At 32.3% G+C, this 19,369-nt stretch overlaps 1 protein-coding gene across 1 annotated transcript; it reads left to right on the forward strand.

Moving 5' to 3' along the window:
• The first annotated feature begins 3,559 nt into the window (after window positions 1-3,559).
• On the forward strand, window positions 3,560-6,007 carry LOC145043834 (large ribosomal subunit protein uL23y-like). Its single transcript, XM_078992597.1, has 2 exons — window positions 3,560-3,848; window positions 5,355-6,007. Exons 1-2 carry the CDS (start codon window positions 3,660-3,662, stop codon window positions 5,757-5,759), a joined length of 594 nt encoding a protein of 197 aa, XP_078848723.1. The 5' UTR covers window positions 3,560-3,659; the 3' UTR covers window positions 5,760-6,007.
• Window positions 6,008-19,369: the final 13,362 nt, after the last annotated feature.

Genomic DNA, 19,369 nt, shown 5'->3' on the forward strand with positions numbered 1-19,369 from the left:
TTTACTTAATGGAAAGTTGGCTGAGGATGTTTACATGAGTCAACTGGAGGATTTTTTTTTCAGCATAGAGTACCCTAATAGAGTATGTAAGCTTGAGAAATCCATCTATGGATTGAAACAAGCACCTCGAAGATGGAATCTTTGTTTCGATGAGAAAGTCAAAGAGTTTGGTTTTTCGAGGAGCGAAGATGAGTCCTGTATATGTCAAGGCTAGTAGGAGTATAGTTAGCTTTTTGGTATTGTATGTGGATGACATACCACTCATTGGATATGACATCCCAACTCTCTAGGAGGTGAAGTCGTGGCTTGGGAAGTGTTTCACTATGAAGGACCTTGGAGAAGTTGCCTATGTCCTAAGGATAAGGATTTTGAGAGACAGGAGTAAGAGACTAATTGGACTTAGTCAAAGTACCTACTCAGATAAGGTGTTGCATAGGTTCAAAATGCCGGATTCTAAGAAAAGAGAGTTACCGACCCTAAGCAACGCCAAACTGAGTAAGAATCAGAGCCCGAGTACAGAGGATGAGATATATGACATAAGTCGAGCATCGTTTGCTTCCACTGTAGGCTTGATCATGTATGTTATGACATGTACTCGTCTAGATATAGCCTTTTCTTTGAGCATGGTCAGCAGATAACAGGGAAACCCTGACAAGGCTCACTGGACTGCGGTAAAGAACATTCTCAAGTACCTGCGGAGGACTAAGGATTGGGTCCTTACCCTCGGTGGAAGTGATGACTTGAGAGTAGTAGGGTATAGTGATGCTAGCTTCCAGACTGACAGGGATAATTTCCACTCTCAGTTAGGCTAGGTCTTTACCTTAAACGGAGGAGCAATTAGTTGGAAAAGTTCCAAGCAGGAGACAATAGCTTATTCAACTTGCGAATCATAGTACACAGTAGCAAGCGAGGTAGCAAAGGAGGCGATATGGCTGAAGACCTTCATTGGAGACCTTGGAGTAGTACCAACTATAAAGGAGCCTATGGGGATTTTCTGTGATAGTGAAAGTGTAGTTGCCTTAGCCAAGGAATCAAAGGATCATGGGAGATCCAGACACATTGATAGAAAATACCATTTCATTAGACATCGAATAGAAGAAGGACTCCTCGTGGCAAATAGGGTATCATCGGATGAGAACCCAGCAGATCCCCTCACGAAGGGATTGGGTAGGGTTAAACATCTTCAGCATGTGAGGCACATTGGGCTAAAGGATGATATCAGTTTTAGAAATTAGATAGTTTTTTAAATTTGTAAAGTGTAATTGACATTTGATGATAAATAAAAGTTGTTATTTATTTATAAGTAAAGTGTTGTTATCTTTTGTCAATCGTTTACTATCATTTCATTTTTGCATGTTTTGACTTCCAGAATAATTATGTTATGGTATATTATATTATTCAAACCATCCACAGTCAATCAGACTTTGGAAGTAGGTAATGAGGAAAGACTGTCATGAATGGGTCTGCAATTTGTCTGGGACAAAGGGGCTGTAGTGTTCATGAGTACTCCTGGAATAGTGATTCGAGTATTGGATTCAACCCACACTTACTTGTATCACTTCATGGAATTTATCTCGAGTGATCGTGAGACGGTTTTATCATATAAGTCTTCAAACCTAGAGATATGAGTTGTTGACTATGAGTTGGTTGTACATTGATTGTATGAAAACACATTGGTAACTCGATGTTATAAAATGTGCCTTTGTGTATGATTCAACAAGTAGTAGAATAAGCATATGAGGCGAAGTTTATTTGTTCCTTCTAGTCCTTGGAGGATTAGAAGCGATATCTGGGCCCCTCGATGATTTTGCTTTGACCTATGTATCGGGCCCGGTCAGAACTAAATTGATGTCAAACAAATCGGAAATCGAGAAACAAACTGTTGGACAATAAGTACGACATTGTTCCATGTATTTTTCCGGCTGATATCTTGAGAGCAGAGGATTATATGATCACTTATCTTAAATGGCTGGTCATCTTAGTTCCGCGAGACTTTGAAAGAGCTACGATTGATGATTAGTTCCTGAATTCATACTTACACCTATAGTTATTAGACTTATCCAAGTGGAAGACTGTTGGATAATGTGTCTAAGTCCATAACTATTTTTGATATGTACTTGACCCGGTTGGCATGGTCTATTTGGGTTGCATGGCATCATGATGATTGGATAGACAAATTGAGAAGAAGAACACTTATGATTTGTTAATATACTATAAGTTATAATATATTAATATGAAATCATATTATTTAATTAGTATTGATCAAGAATTAATTTTGAATTAATTTTGTGATAAAAAAGAGACTAATTAAATATATGGGGTTGATTACGTAAATCATTTATTCGTATATAGTGGGCTAATGATCCATGGTTTATTGAATTGGGCTAAAACTCACTGGGTGCTCCATGAAGGTTAAAACCCATGGATCATGGAGGAAATGAAAAGCCATGTCAATTAGGGTTTACATGGTGTAACCCTACTTGTGACACACTATATAAAGACCTCATAGGCTAGAAAAATTGGCACTAAAACTAGAACAAGGAGGGCTAACCGATTTTGAGTGATATTGTACTTCTCTCAAAGTTATTCCAAGAGTTGTGGTGTTGTGTGAATTGTGACAAGCTAATTTCTATATGGCCAATCTATTAAAAACTTCAAAATTTCTATATGTAGATAATACTTTTTGTTGTTACATACTTGTATCTGCGACATGCTAATTAAATAATTGTTGTAAGTTTTTGAGTAGATCACATAATCATTCATCGTATTCGTAAATTAATTTTAATTATCTTAATTAATCAATTAATTGTTTTATTTTTTCATGTTCGATAATTTTTAGTTGATTTATTTCTTTCTAGTTTAGCCATTTAGGTTTGTATTGATTTTATGTTTTATGGCATGTTTTATATAAATTCGGTTGTTACTTTTTTCTACGAATTAATTATTTTAATTATTTTATTACATATAAAAATCATTTTGTATAAAATTATAATATTATGTTTGTATTGAAGTTTTCTGTGATTAGTAAATTTCGCCGAACAATGGAAACAAACCAAAAAAAGCATAATAGACCGTATAATAAAATGGATGATGATGATTTTATGGTTGATAGTCTGGTTCGTTCCTTCGAAAAAGATATCGCTAAAATTTCCAGTTTAAATTCCATTTTAGATGATTTCAAATATGTAAGATAGCATTGTACGCAACATAAATGAATAATTTACTTTAAAATGTGCACATTGTTACATTTTATTATCATTTAAAGTATTTTGCTACTCGTTCATATTTTTATAAAATATATAATAAAATCCTGGCAACACCACTACAACTCTTTTGACGAATCTCCAGTACCACACCTTAGTGGTCCCGTGTCGACAGTGATACCGTCTTTGAACCGCATGTAGTCCAGAACGACTCCATTCACCGATGTTTTAACCGATGTTTTATTCAGGGAAAGATTGTGATGAGAATGAAAATATTGGGTACGACTTTGAAAAAAACAAAACATCAGGGGTTATCTTGCAATAACGTTATAATCTTTTATCCGTGAAACAATCCAGACTCCAAAGCCACAGACCCTCTTCATCCATTAAACCCTTTCATATCTTCCAAAATTCGTAATTCTATTTTTATCAGTAATTCAAGAAAACAGCAAATCCATGGCAGTCATATTTTCTTCTTCAAACATGATTGTCCAGATCAGAAATCATTCATCAGCATCTCCGCCATCGGTAAAAGCTTTTGCTTCTTCAAAAGGGGGTTTCGTAAACCCTATCAACTTCAAGATTCCTTCAAATTTCACGCATAACCCATCTTCTTTCGCAATCAAAGCCTACCAGGATGAACCGGTAACTTCTTATCCATTTTTTCGCATATTACATTTCTATGCTTATGTGAAATTTTAAATTCTGAGTTCAATTTCTTTCGTATGTGTGTTTCTACGAACAAATCCAGTATGATTATGTAATTAACCTGAGTGCAAAGTAATTGGAAGTAAGAAGAGCGTAAGAATTCAGAATCTGCAAACTAGTTATCGAAGCCACATGTGTTTATGGTTGCAGATTGTTATCTGACATTTATGGAGGGTTGCAAAATAGTCAAATAAGATGTAAAACCTTGAAATGTGTTTTGATTGTGGTTATGAAAACACAATGGTGAAAAAGTATTGCTTTACAAGAAGTCGTGTTGATGTGCTTCTTTGGTGTCAACATGTAATCCCTTTGTAGTTTATGTAGTAGTGGCCACTTTTAACACCTAAATAAGGTAGCTACTTAGGACTTATAGGGAGAAAACGAAACATATTCCTTTAGTTTTGTTATTGATGTTCTTTTTAAGCCTAAATTAACATTAAATTGTAAAGGATTAAACTCAAGTGAATAAGGGATGTGTTTAATGCATTTTCTTAAATATCGAAGAAATTGATTCATTAATTTCATATGTTATCTCGTGTGTCTAGGTTCACTTTAAGGTTTTTTGGTTGGATGGAATGGAATGAGGAATGAATGGAATGGACAAAGTAGTAATGGAATGAGTGATTGCATTCCATGATCATGTTTCGTTTGCCTCTTTGAATGGAATGAAATCTTATATGAAACATAAATTGTATATCTCGTACAATGTATAGTTTCAATTATAATGTACATAATTTGAATTATAATGAACTTTTACTTAGAAAACAAAGGGTTAATCGCAGAAAAGACCTTATATTTTGTGTTTTTTCTGGATTAAACCCTCAATTTTATCTTTTTCAAGAAAAAGACTTTGCATTTTTTCATTTTTTCCGATCTGACCCTTTTAGTCATTTTTCACCAAATTGTGAAATGTGAGGGTTCTTTAGGAAAAACTAAAAAAGATTAGGATTTATTTGGAAACATTTAGAAGATTGAGGTTTTTTTTCGGAATAAAGACAAAAGTTCAGAGTATTTTCGGAAAAAAAGAAAAAATATAAGGTCTTTTTTATGAAAAAAATAAAGATGTGGTTTAATCCGGAAAAAACACAAAATATAAGGTCTTTTATGAGATTAACCCAAGAACAAAAGATTAAACATAATAAAAACTCATTAAAACCCCAAAATGATTATAATAAGAATAATATATATTTTTAGTTATTCATCAAAAATAAATCAAGACAACATAAGGAATCACATTCCTTCAAGATTCACCCATTCCATTCCATCTCACAAAACCAATACATTTTTTTCCGTCCGTCATTCCAATGGAACGAACCATTCCATTCCTTTTCTTGAACAAATATTAGTTAGTTCCACTACATGTTTTTTTAATATAACAATATTAAATGCTCTATTTATTCTATTAATATAATTGTGTTGTATTTTTTAACTTTGTTATATCAGAAACTCGAACCCAAAAGAAGCATATCGACACCAACAAAGCCTAAAGTTGCCAATTTCAAGGAACCAGTTCTCGAAAAACAATCCTTAACATTTGTCGATTCAAAGCAATCTCCAAAAGAAAGAACAACCACACAAACATCATTGGACTATCAACTAGTTCTCAAGTATCCACTTGTTACCGAAGCCGCAATACAAAAAATCATAAAAGAAAATACTTTGGTTTTTATGGTCGATGTACGTGCCAACAAAAAAGATATTCGAAACGCGTTTGAAAACATGCTTAAGATCAAGACAAAGAAAATCAACACGCTCATCAACTATGATGGGACTAAAAAAGCTTTCATACAGTTGTCGCCTGAGAATCAGGCGACAACTGTTGCTAAGAAAATGAAAATCTTAGCTTAGATTTTGATTTTTGTTGAGGATTTTAATTTTGATGTTGTATATAACCAAGGGAAGCAAAGATATGAAGATGAAAATGAAAATGAGGAGCATGTAGGTTGACAATATGACTTTTGTTTGGTATTTTGTTTAAACTACCAAACTTAGTTTTGGATCTTGATTTTGGTTTTGTCCCTTTTGTTAATCATGTTGGTTGTATTATGTTTAAATATTACCTTGTTTAATTGGTTAAGACACAAATTAATTACTTATTTGCCCTTTTTTCCCTCACAACAACTCTTGCATTTAAATTGATTAAGTGTTGTTAAAAACTATAGATATTGTGAAATTTGTTTTTAAGGATGTATATATAAAATGGTCATTTGATATCCAAACAATTTATCTAGACATACATTAATTTAGCCATTTTACTTATATATCATTTAATGAACAAAAAAAACTATGGTGAGAAAATATAAGTTCTAAAGAATGGTTAAAAAGTTAAATCTTGTTTTACAAGAAGTCGTGTTGATGTGTTTCTTTGGTGTCAACATGTAATCCCTTTCGGGTTTATGTAGTAGTGGCCACTTTTAACACCTAAAAAAGGTAACTACTTGGGACTTGTAGGGAGAAAACGAAACATATTGTTATTCCACTAGTTTTATTCTTGAAGTTACTTTTAAGCCTTCAAAAATGGAATGTGGAAGTGAGGGTTGGTTATTTCATGTGGTATATGATTTATTCTAGATTAACATTAAATTGTAAAGGATTAAAATCAAGTGATGTGTTTAATGCATTTTCTTAATTATTGAAAATGGAAATTAGTGATGCAACGGGTTGAAGTTAGCAATTTTTTTGCACAAAGAAGTTGATTCGTAGTTTCATATGTTATCTCGTGTGCGTAGGTTCGCTTTTCGGTTTTTTGGTTGGATGGAATGGAATGGAATGAGGAATGAATGGAATGGACAACGTAGTAATGGAATGAGTGATTGCATTCCATGATGATGTTTGGTTGTCATGTATGAGTGGAGTGAAATCTTATATGAAGTATAAATACTATATCAAGTACAATGTATAATTTCAATTATAATGTATATAATTTAAATTATAATGAACTTTTACTTGGTTATTCTCATAAAAAACCTTATATTTTATGTTTTTTTCTAGGTAAAGCCTCAATTTTATTTTTTGCCTAAAAAGACCTTGTATTTTTTCGTTTTTACCGAAAAAACCATCAACTTTGTATTTTTTTCAAAAAAATTTGAACCTTCTAATTGCTTTCAAATAAAGCCCGACTCTTTTAATATTTCTCGAAAAACCCCTAACATTTAACAACTTTTTTTTTTTGGAAAAAAATAACTGAAAGGGTCCGATCAAAAAAAAATGAAAAAACACTAGAACTTTTTCAAGAAAAAAAATAAGTTTGAGGTTTCATCTAGAAAAAACATAAAATATAAAGTTTTTTATGAGATTAACCAAAAAAAAGATTAGACATAATAAAAATCATTAAAACCCTAAAATGATTATAATAAGAATAATATATTTTTAGTTATTTAACAAAAATAAATCAGGACAACATAAGGAATCACATTCCTTCAAGATTTGCCAATTCCATTCCATCTCGCAAAACAAAAATATTTTTTTTCCATCATTCCAATGGAGTGAACAATTCATTACTTTATCGATTCCACCACTACCATCATTCTTATAACAACTTTTCTTGAACAAATGTCAAGTTAGTTCCACTACTTCTAAATTCTCAACAAAATACACTTTAGGATCATTAACAATGGTATTCTTTTTTTTTTTTTTTTTTTTTTGTATGACAATATTTAAATGCTCTATTTATGCTATAAATGTAATTGATTATTTTACATTTGTTTTGTATTTCTTTTACATTGTTATATCAGAAACTTACCCAAGAGAAATGTATCAACACTAGTAAGCCTAAACTTGACAATGTCAAGGAATGAATTCCGGAAAAACAATTCGTAACATTTGTCGATTCAAAGCAATCTCCAAAAGAAAGCACAACCACACAAACATCATTGGACTATCAACTAGTTCTCAAGTATCCACTTGTAACCGAAGCCGCAATACAAAAAATCATAAAAGAAAATACATTAGTTTTTATGGTGGATGTTCGTGCTCATAAGAAAGACATTAGAAATGCATTTGAAAACATGCTTAAGATCAAGACAAAGAAGATTAACACACTCTTCAACATGATGTAACACAAAAGCTTATATAAAATTTTCGTCTGAGAATCAGGCGACAACTGTTGCTAAGAAAATGAAAATCTTAGCTTAGGTTTTGATTTTTGAGGATTTTAGTGTTTTATATAACCAAGGGAAGCAAATATATGAAGATGAAGAACGAAGATCTAAATGATGAGCACGTGGGTTGACATTTGTTTGGTATTTTGTTTACTATCAAACTTAGTTTTGGATCTTGATTTGGCTTTGACCGTTTTGTTAATCATGTTGGTTGTATTATGTTTAAATATTATTAGGTGAAGTATGTTTGTACTGTATTGCTTGATGTATTAGTTAAAACCTTGTTGAATGGGATAAGATTCTAATTAATTACTTATTTCTTTTCCTTCCCAAACTACTCTACATTTAAATTGATCAAGCGTTGTTAAAATTTCTAAATATTGTGAAATTTATTTTTAAGAGTGTACATGTAAAATAGTCATTTAGATTTAGTTTAGACAATTTATTCGTCTAGAAGATTATATTTCTTGTGTTTACAACAATTTATGGTGTCATACATTTGATATCCAAATAATTTATACAATAATTTAGCCACTTCACTTATGTATGATTTAAGGAAACTCTGCAGAAAAATCCCAATATTTGGGGTCAGTTTATGCAAAAATCCTAAATTTTATTTTGTTTACAAAAAAATCCCGATTACCGGATAAAAAATTCAAAATCAATCCTTTTTTACCAATAGATTATTTTTTACACGATTACCTCTAGAAAAGTCTCATTATTTGGCAAAGTTTATGAAAAATTCCTTTAAAAAACACTTTTTTACCCTTTCACTAAAAATCTAAAAACTTCTTGGTTGAAATTATATATAACAATAAACGTCACTAAGATCCATAAACCTAATAATTAAAGACCTATATAACCAATTGTTTTCCACAAAACAATGACGCTAGCATCCTTTTTAACTCATTATCGTCCAGATATTCAATTTCCTTTACAAATTTATGTTATAAGTATTATAAAATATTCAAATTATGAGGTAAGGTGTGTGGTAAACACCTTATTACAATCTACTTAAAAATAGGTTAAAGGAAAACCAACTGTTATGTTAATATAAAAAACTATTAATTAATGACAAACCAATCAATACAATAGTAGGTTATGTGAGGTTGTACGGATTATAGAGAAGAATATGACTTTTATTCTTAACTCTTAAACATATATGAACAATTCCTCCATTGATCAATTATTTTATGAACATAACAATCCCTCTACGGAGGAATTATTCCTGGAAGAATTATAAAGTAATTACTCATGGATCAATTATTTTATGAACAATTACTCATAGAGGAATTGTAAGTACTTGATCAATGGAGGAACTGTTATATTTATACAATAATTAATCCATGGAGGAATTGTTCATATATGCTTAAGATTTAAGGATAAAATTCTCTATAATCCGTAAAACCCCACATAACCTATTATTATATTGATTGGTTTGTCATCACTCAATGGTTTCTTATATAAACATAAGAGTTGGTTTTCCTTTAATCTACTTTTAAGTAGATTGTACTAAAATATTCAACACATAATTTGAATACATTATAATACTTGTAGCATAAAGTTGTAAGAGAAATAGATTATTTGGACGATGATGAGTTCAAAATGATGCTAATGTTATTGTGTTGTGGTAAATAATTGGCTATAGAGGTCTTTAATCATTAGTTTTATGGAACTTAATCACATTTAAGGTGCGTTTAGTTGGTAGGAAATGAATGAAATTCGAGGGAAAATGATTCGAATTCTGTCAAATTCATGCGTTTGGTTAGACTTAGAGGGGGGAAAATGATTCCTAAAAAAAATAAACTTTCCACCATATGGAGGAAAGTGAATTCCTTCCAAAGTTAGATGGAAAACATTAATTCTCAAGGAAAGTGACAAATTACAAAAATACCCCTTGTACTTATCAGAACACCCACCACCACTACCACCACTATCACTAACCACCACCACTATCGCTGCTACCACCACCACCACCGCCGCCGCCACCACCGCCACCATCACCACCAACGATGTCGCCCCACCGACCACCACCACCATCGTTGCCGCCACAACCACTACCACCGTCATCATTGCCGCCACCGCCTCCCCTGCCACCAACCACCACTACCACCGCCATGACCACAACCCACCACCACTGCCGCCGCTGCCACCCACTGCCAATGCTTGCGATGCCACCACCAACTACCATCATCGTCGTTACCATCGTTGCCACTACCACCACCATTGCCGTCATCACCACCACGACCATTACTCAACACCACTACCAATGTTATCACCACCACCACCACCACTGCTACCAGCAAAAATTGCCACTATCACTACCACTTCCGCCACCACAATCAATGCCACTGCCACTATCATCACCACCGTCGCAACCACCATCACCACCACCCACCACTGTCTCCGCCACCACTACCACCACCACCGAAATTCTACTGCTTTTATATTTTTCATAATGCATTTTTACATATAAGTTAGAAAACAATGTAAAATTAAGCAAAACAGGCAAAAAGGGTAATTATGTCATTTTACATGAATTCAATTTGCTACCAACCAAACAGATTCTAGAATCAATTCAAATTCCGTTTCCTACCAACCAAACATCATATGGAATTAGATTCAAAAACCTGACATATTCATTTTTTTCAATTCCAATTCAAATTCATTCAGCTATATTCTGCGAACCAAATAACACCTTATTTTTATTTATAACTTCAACCAAGAAATTTTCAGATTTTTAGTAAAAGGGTAAAAAAGTTGAAATAATAAAGAGTTATTATTTTTTTTCACAAACTGAATCAAATAATATGACTTTTCTGGAGGTATCCGGTTAAAAAATAATTATCGGTAAAAATTTGCTGATTTAAAATTTTTATCCAATTATCAGGACTTATTTGTTAACAAAATAAAATATAGGACTTTTGCATAAACCGACCCAAAATATTATGATGTTTCTGGAGATTTGTCTACCATTTGATGGAGAAAAAACCCCTTAATGCCTACAAAATTTCAAAATCTCATTAATTTTATATCCAAACAATACTTGATAAAGCTTGTTTTTGTTGATGACATTCTTATTTACATCAAGAATCGACTACAATCACTTGCAAAAATGATTTCTAGAGTTTGACATTTGGGCTAACTATAATCTTAAGGATTAGCTGATGAGAAAGGAATATAAACCATATTGTTCTATTATCAGAATGTTTCAATAATCTTTTATTTATTTATTTATTTTTATTTTGGGACCATAGATTGTCAGTTGTAATGTGTGCTGTTGGTATTTGTTCGTAAAAGTTTCCATTAGGATTGTTAGTGTTACTTTACATTTGGTAGGATAAAAGGTAACAACATTATGATGTAATGATATTTTCCTTTTTAATTAAGAATATAGAACAAAAGATGCTCTCCATGAATTGTGTAGCAAAATCTTATGGTTTTTTTTTTCTTATTTATTTTATTTTATTTTTTATAATTTTTTTTAATGATGTTAAGGTTTTAGTAATAAACTTTATCTGTTAAAAAAAAATAGTTTTACTAAAATTTAAAGAGAAATAACAAAGTAGATAAGAACAAAAGAAAAGGAACACAAGTGCTTTTGGTTGTTGGGAAAGTAGATTTTCAAGAATCCAAAATTTACTAAAAGAAGATCTTAAATGATAGAAGTGATCTTTGTTCTTTTTTCTTTCATCATCTTTCTTTTTAGGCTCATTTCTTGGAACTTGCCTTCTGAAACATAAAACGTGGAGCAATCAACTATTTTAAATTGTAAATAATCATCATACTTTAAATAAAATAATCACAAAAATGACCATTAAATTATGGAAAATATAGGTAAATTATCAGCCTTTTACATATTTACCCTTAAAACATTTACTATCATTGTTTTTCAACTATATGACATATTGTATGTCATTATATTGCAAATCTATCTCACTTTGTTATACTCAACTCTTTTTTATAAACAAAACAGTTTCTTGATATTTCAGATTTTGAGAACATACTTGAAGTGTCCGAATACATTTTTTTTTTTCCTGTCCACGATGTTTAGTCTGATATCCGAAATTTGAAATTTTAATCCAAAATTTATCTGTTTTGTTAAAAAAAAATGTATTATGAGTTGATATGAAATTAGTATGAAACAAAATTGATTTCAAACCATGTGGTCATATAATTAAATCCATAAAATGAGAATTATTTCCTCGTATTACCAAATTTCCCATATCATTTTTGTGATTATCCTTGAATTTAACGTTCAGAAACCATTTTCTTTGTGATTTTTGCAGTTTTAGTTTATTTTATAATATTACATAGTATGTTTATGGTGTTGAATGATTTAGTTATATTATATTTATTTCAAAGTGAACTGTGGCTCCTACATTATCACTTTGCAATGAAGTTGGAGTTCTTTTTCACTTTTTTTTTTTTTTTTCTTAAAAGAAGCTGGGTTTTTTGACCATAATTATGGTTTATGTTTCAGTATTCAATCTTTTGTATGCCTTTTTGCAATAAGGGTTGAATATATACATATTAGCATTCAGGATTAAACAGTAGAAACAAACTTTTGATGCTATAAATGCCTTTGTATGTCGATGTTATAAATGCCTTTGTATGTCTAGTGGTGGTTGTATTTTGGTATGCATTGACAAAACACTCACATACACGAGTTTCAATGGCTTTGTATGTCGATGTTATACCAATAACGTGCCCTTCGAGAAAATGACATATTTGGTGTTTACATCATTTTTATGTAAAAAAATATTATAAAATCACTATAACCCAACGTCATTTTTTATATTAAGTCGTCATAATGAAAACAAGAAATTTGATGTTATATCTTTCATTAACATCAAATTTGATGCTAAAGTTTCATGTGTCATTCATTGTATTTCGAGTTTGAGTTTATAAATATCTAGCTTTATAATTGTTTCAAGTTAGATTCAGGGGCAATACGAGCATTAGATTTACGGGGGCCGGATCAAACTTGGAAACAAAACAATATAAACAAGTTTAATTTGATTCACAATTAAGACATATCAAAGATCTAAATAAAACCATTAACATGAAATATTCTTAGATCGTTGGTAAACATAGGTCTCGTCGATTCTTTTTTTTTTTTTTTTTTTTTTTTTTTTTTTTTTTTTTTTTTTAAATCTTGCATGATTTTATGGTGTTATATTGATATTTTACAGAATTTTGTTTTTCAAAAAATAGTTTTTTGCTCCTTTGAATTAGCTTATTTTGACAAAAAGAATTAACTGTTTTTTTTTTTTTTTAATACATCTATAATCTATTGGGAATTTACATGTGCATTAAAGTTAAATTTGTATGTATTATAAAGTTAATTAAAATTTAGTATGTTGATATATACAGTTTTGGGTCAAAAATTTAAACAAAAAAATTTGTCACTAAAATTAATATTACAAAATAATTTAAAATATCTTATGTCAACATATTCAAAAATATAATAACATTATTAAGTTTTAATTTTTACAGTATGTTTTGTTATATTTAAAAGTGACACATATTTTAACCTTTCTCATTATAAATAATATATCCCAATTATTTGATGTAGATAATAACAGTTTATCATCATTAAAAAAAGTAAATATTGACGTTAAGAATAAATAAATAATATAGATACACATTTATAATATGCATTGGGATAGAATATATTATTATTCTATATATTTATAGATGTGGCTTTGAGAGACTACAAAGAAGAGACTTTTAGTTTTTACATTTAATTACTTAATTTGATTTCTATATCGTATAGTAAAAGTAGGAAAAAGATGGGGGGCCATGGCCCCCCTAAGCCTCTATAGCCCTCCGCACTTAGACTTCATATATTTCGAGTTAATTTGATTGTTTAATTATATTTTAGACGTAATAATTGTTTCACAAAATATTCAAAAGTTTAAATATTTTTAGTAATGGATCATTTATACATAAGAACCTAAATTTTCTTTAAAGAAAAAACATTATAAATGATCATTGTGGTTTTCTCATATCTAAAATTTAGTCCTCATAGATTAAAAACATCATAGATGATCTCTGTGTTTTCAAAACTTTTGACGATTGGTCATTATTGTTAACTCTGATAAGTTTTGACCGTTAACTGAATGACATTTTTTTCATTTTAGTATTATAGGGATCATTTATGATGTTTTCTCTTGTTTTTTTAATTTAATTTAATTATATAATATATAAAAGCTCTCTCTCTCTCTCTCTCTAAACTAACACCATCAAAAACAAAATGAATAAAATAATACAACGATTTCTCATTTCAGTGTAAGAATTGAAGAAATCTTAAAACACAGACCTCAGTCCACCACCAAAGGATCGCTACTGCCTTGAAGCCACGACTACCGCCGCCCTAAAGCCACCACCACCACCGCTCTGCATGTGTCTTACTTATTGAAACTTTTTTCTTGACAAATTGCAGTTGTTATCACTATTAAAAGATGGCTAAATTGTGATGGGAACAGATGAAATCACTCAGTCGAGTGATGGTAAGGAATCAATGGTGAAAATGACGTTTAGGGTTCCATCAATGGTGGTTTACAATAGTGGAATAGGAGGGGACAATATTTCAAGTTGGTGAAATTGAGAATGAAGGTTATTGGGTCAACTTTCATCACTAGCAACAAGACTCGTCTTCTCCATTCCCTCCGATTCAAAAGGTAACCTCGAGTCCGTCATTCCAACCATTGGAATCAAGAGAGCAAATAGGGGAATCAATGGTAAAATTAATATTCCAGAAATCTCTAGTGATGTTCTGATTAATTTTGGAAGAAAGCAACTAAATAAAGAAGTAGAGAGGTTTCGATCATTACTCTAGAAAACGGCTAAATCATTACTCCAGAAACCAAGATGGAAAGGCAGCTCCAGTGTCAAGGGAAGGTGCAAGAGTCGTCGCTTGAGTAGACACGGTGGCTGCCGCCAAGATTTCCATGAGGGAAACAAATAAATCCCTCACCACACCCGTAAGAAACCTGAAATACTCAAGAAACCGTCACACCCTCAAACCAGAACAAGGGAAACGTTCGGGGGGCAGATGATGTCATGTACAATATCACAACATTTGCATAATAGTAATCAAAGTACAACAACTATGATATTGATAATGTATAGTTTTTACATCAGTGTTCAAATCAATGTATACTTGACACCAAAATCTGTGATAAAGATATTTCATGAAATTTAACGTTTTTGTACGAATGGAAATGAAATAAGTTACATAAATATTTTGTTTGTTTAACATTTTGAAATCATTTTTATACTTACATATATATATATATATATATATATATATATATATATATATATATATATATATATATATATATATATATATATATAAGGCATATTTAATTAAGATTGAAAAGACAGTCAAATAAATAATTATACTTTAAGCCTACAACCAAACAAGGAACAGGAAATAAGACGGAATTACCAAATCTAAGCCTGTAATATATATATATATATATATATATATATATATATATATATATATATATATATATATAGGTAAAAACGATAGTTGAAACAATTTGAAATTGTTTAGATATTAACACAAGATTTATTGTGTTTTACTTGTATTCCCCACTAAAACAATGAAAAATCGTGTACATAGGGGTATGAACTCACCTTAAGTGTGTGTTCTTGGTTGGGAACGACTAGGTTGTGATAATCCTCGGGTTAGAACACTTATAGATTAACTGTATCCTTATATATATATATATATATATATATATATATATATATATATATATATATATATATATATAACACATAATATCAGGTATAAATTAGATAGTCTAATAATTTAAAGTAGTAAATATCATTAGTTTGTATAAAATACTTTCTACATGTGAAAGAGTTCTTGGGAATTTATTTGGATGTTTGAGGATGTTCTTAAGATTTAGAGGTTCTCTGGGAAACTGCTTGAAGATATGAAGGTTTGTGTATGACTTTTGAGAGCAAATGTAAAGAGTTTTCCTAGATGAGAATGTAAGAATGAGGTATGATTTCGATTGATATATATATATATATATATATATATATATATATATATATATATATATATATATATATATACGAATAGAATTGATTTGATATGTGCATTGGGAGGTGTATTTTATCACGTTGGACTGTGTGCCACCGCCTAAGGATGAGATTCCGGCCATAAACAAGTAGATTTTGGTCCTAGCATGATCGAAATCGTCTAATGTGTATCACACAAGGTAGTTTTCGGTCCTAGGGGAGCACTCAAAACCGAAAACCCTAATTGAATTGAGATTCCAAAGGCCGAAACTAGGGATGAGCATCGGAAACCGGGTACCCTCTTTTGGAACCAGAACCACCTCCGAACTGCAGGTTCTAGAACTGGAACCGCCTTAAGCGGTTCCGGTTCCAGTTCCTAAATTTATGGAACCGCCTTAAGCAGTTTTTGTTCCAATTCTCATTTCTTCGGAACCGCTACCCGCTGGGTACCCGCCGAAAACGGTTTATATATATATATATATATATATATATATATATATATATATATATATATATATATATATATATATATATATATATATATATATATTAGTATTTCATATTTATATGTGTGTGTTACTTAGACCAGTTTAGAATATATTGGTCTGATTTTGTCCCTCTTTGGTCCGAATTGATTCGATTTGGATCGAATTAAGTTGTGGCTTTATCGACGAAAGTTTACAAAGTTAATGTAACCGGGTTACCCACTCCCGGAACCGGAACCGCCGGTTCTGGGATTGGTTCCAAAATTTAAGAACTGCCTAGAGCGGTTCCGGTTCTAAATTTCTAGGAACCGCCGGTTTCGGTTCTCTCCAAATGAGGCGGGTACCCGCCTATGCTCATCCCTGCCGAAAACCACTTGTTTCCTAGATACTAGAACCGAAAACTCAATTGTTTCTAAATTCCAAATACTGAAATCTAATATGAGAAGGTTTTGTGTGACAAAAGAGTTAGTGTGTGCTTTAGAACCCAAATGTATTGTTAAAGGCGCTGGTGCGGGCTTTTTATGAATTTTAGGATCTGAGTTCGAGTGGGTGTCAGGAAGAATAAGGTTTATAGAAGTGTAGAGATTCTCGGATGTAAAACTCGTCGGAAGCGGACTTATAACGAAAAGTGATAACACTTTAAAGTTGTGGCAATATTGGCCCCTAATGTAAATGGTTGACAAGTGGGTCCTATGCATGCATGGAATGCATGCGTTTGAGCAGCTGGGTACGCCCAATGTAGCTTGGGTTACGCCCAACGTATGATGGGAAATGATCGCGAATGCTTTTTGGTGTATGCCAAGCATACGTACAGAGTACAAAACCCTAAATTTAGGGTGTGCCACTATATATAGAACATTATGGTTCAAACCCTAGCCTCCATGTTTGTTCCCCAACCTCAGAGAAGTCCTTGAACGCCTCATATCTTCTTCCTTGGGGAAATTCGTCTTCAAGAGTTTCAGATGGTGGTGTAAGCTTGGGATTTGCAAAAGAGGAAGTTGGCTAGGAAGAACTTGGGAGTTTGGAGCTCATGGAATTGGAATAACATCATCATTTAGAGCTCTTTTGAGGTATAAAGTTCATAACTTTATTTAAGAATGCATAGATCTCGTGTAGTGAAGTTTTGGAGTTGTTTTGTTCCCAAGTTTGGACCTTTATGTTGGAATCTCATTTTTGAGCTTAGGGTTACCACCCTTAGAGCTAAAAGGGTCCCATAAGTAGTAAAGTTTCAATCTTGATGGTCCTAATGAGTTCATGCATGATATCTAGCCCTTGTTATGGAAGTATGTTATTGCCTTTTGAGTTTGAGCTTATTTGGTGGATTGCACGTCACCAAGATTTTGACTTAAAGGATTAAGAGGATGATAAGGACCTGGATCTGAATTTATAGTCTCTGGAATGAAGTAATAAGCACTTAATGGAAAAACGGCTTATCGGGAAGGTTATGCTGAGCGTACGTGCAGGTACGCCCAACTTACTTGCCATCGAGTCGGTACGCTTAGTGTACATAAATGAACACCCCGCATAACTTGTATGTGTTGGACTTTGTGTTTTAGGCCATGCTTTGGGTCATGCTTTGGCATGTTGGGCCATCAATAGAATGAAGTTATGGGCCAAGGATCTATTTTAGGCTTAAGGTGAGGCCCATTGGAGGGAGTGAGCCCATTTTAGCAAAGTGGGCCTTTAGTGGGCTTGGGGAGTTTATTTAATGTTGGGCCTGCCATTTAGATTGAGAATTAGGCCTAGATGGGTCCAATGGGTTTTAGATCATTAATGGGTTGGTCAGCGGGAGACCTTTAGACCTAAAGAGTGAGAGTTGGACTTAGTTCCTAATTGGGATAATTGTGGGCTTTGGCATAGAGTTAGAGGCTAGTGTATAGCAGCAGCATTACTAGAGGTTGGTCATCATACGATGTGAGTATTATCACTATACGTTACCTAGAGTGGTATTTATATGTGACCAAAAGGTCTTATGTATTGATATGAGTTATGTGATATGTATATGTCGTATGTTTGGGACCGGAAGGTCAACAAGGTTAAGGCCGGAAGGAAATCAGAGTTGTAGTCGGAAGGCATTCAAAGTTGTGGCTGGAAGGCAATCATAGTTATGGCCAGAAGGTAGTCAAAGTTTAGACTGGAAGGCAAATCATGGTAGGGTCGGAAGGTCTACCAGAGTTGTGGGACCGGAAGGTCCCACTGAGACACATCGATTGGAAGGTCTTACGGAGTTATAGCCTCGAGTGGCTTATATGTGTATGTGGTATTTTGGGAAACTCACTAAGCTTTGTGATTACCGTGTTATGCGTTATGTGTTTCAAGTTCTTATAATGATCGTGGGAAGGCGACGACTCGATTGTACACACAAGAGAAAAGAGTCACGAATGGGGATCCTGGATTTTTATAATTACTTCTGAAAACTATTTTAAAATATGTTACGACATCGACACTTAAGATTTTGAAAATTATTATATGTGATGTTGGTAAAATTTAAAATTGAAAAATTTGTTTGGAAATTTACGGTGTTACAAGTTGGTATCAGAGCCTTGGTTTGACGGATTCGGATACACCTTTGGGTATGTCTGGACTCAAACTGAGGATTTAAGAAAAGTTTTCAAAAGGAACAATTTTTTTTTCTAAAAATGAGTAAGAGAATGTTAAGAGAAAGAGGGAACGAGCAATGCGTACAATCAGGTAGTGCCTGAACGGTGATTTCCAAAAATACCATAGATGAGCATTTGAGTAGCCTACTGAGAGAGTAGTTAGATACCCGTGAGGAGTGGAGTTGCTTGAGCTCAGTGATATCTTTTAAGTACGAGTATAGAAA

Source organism: Lactuca saligna, chromosome 4 (assembly GCF_052625555.1).
Source record: "Lactuca saligna cultivar CGN05327 chromosome 4, ASM5262555v1, whole genome shotgun sequence".
Taxonomy (NCBI): Eukaryota; Viridiplantae; Streptophyta; class Magnoliopsida; order Asterales; family Asteraceae; genus Lactuca; species Lactuca saligna.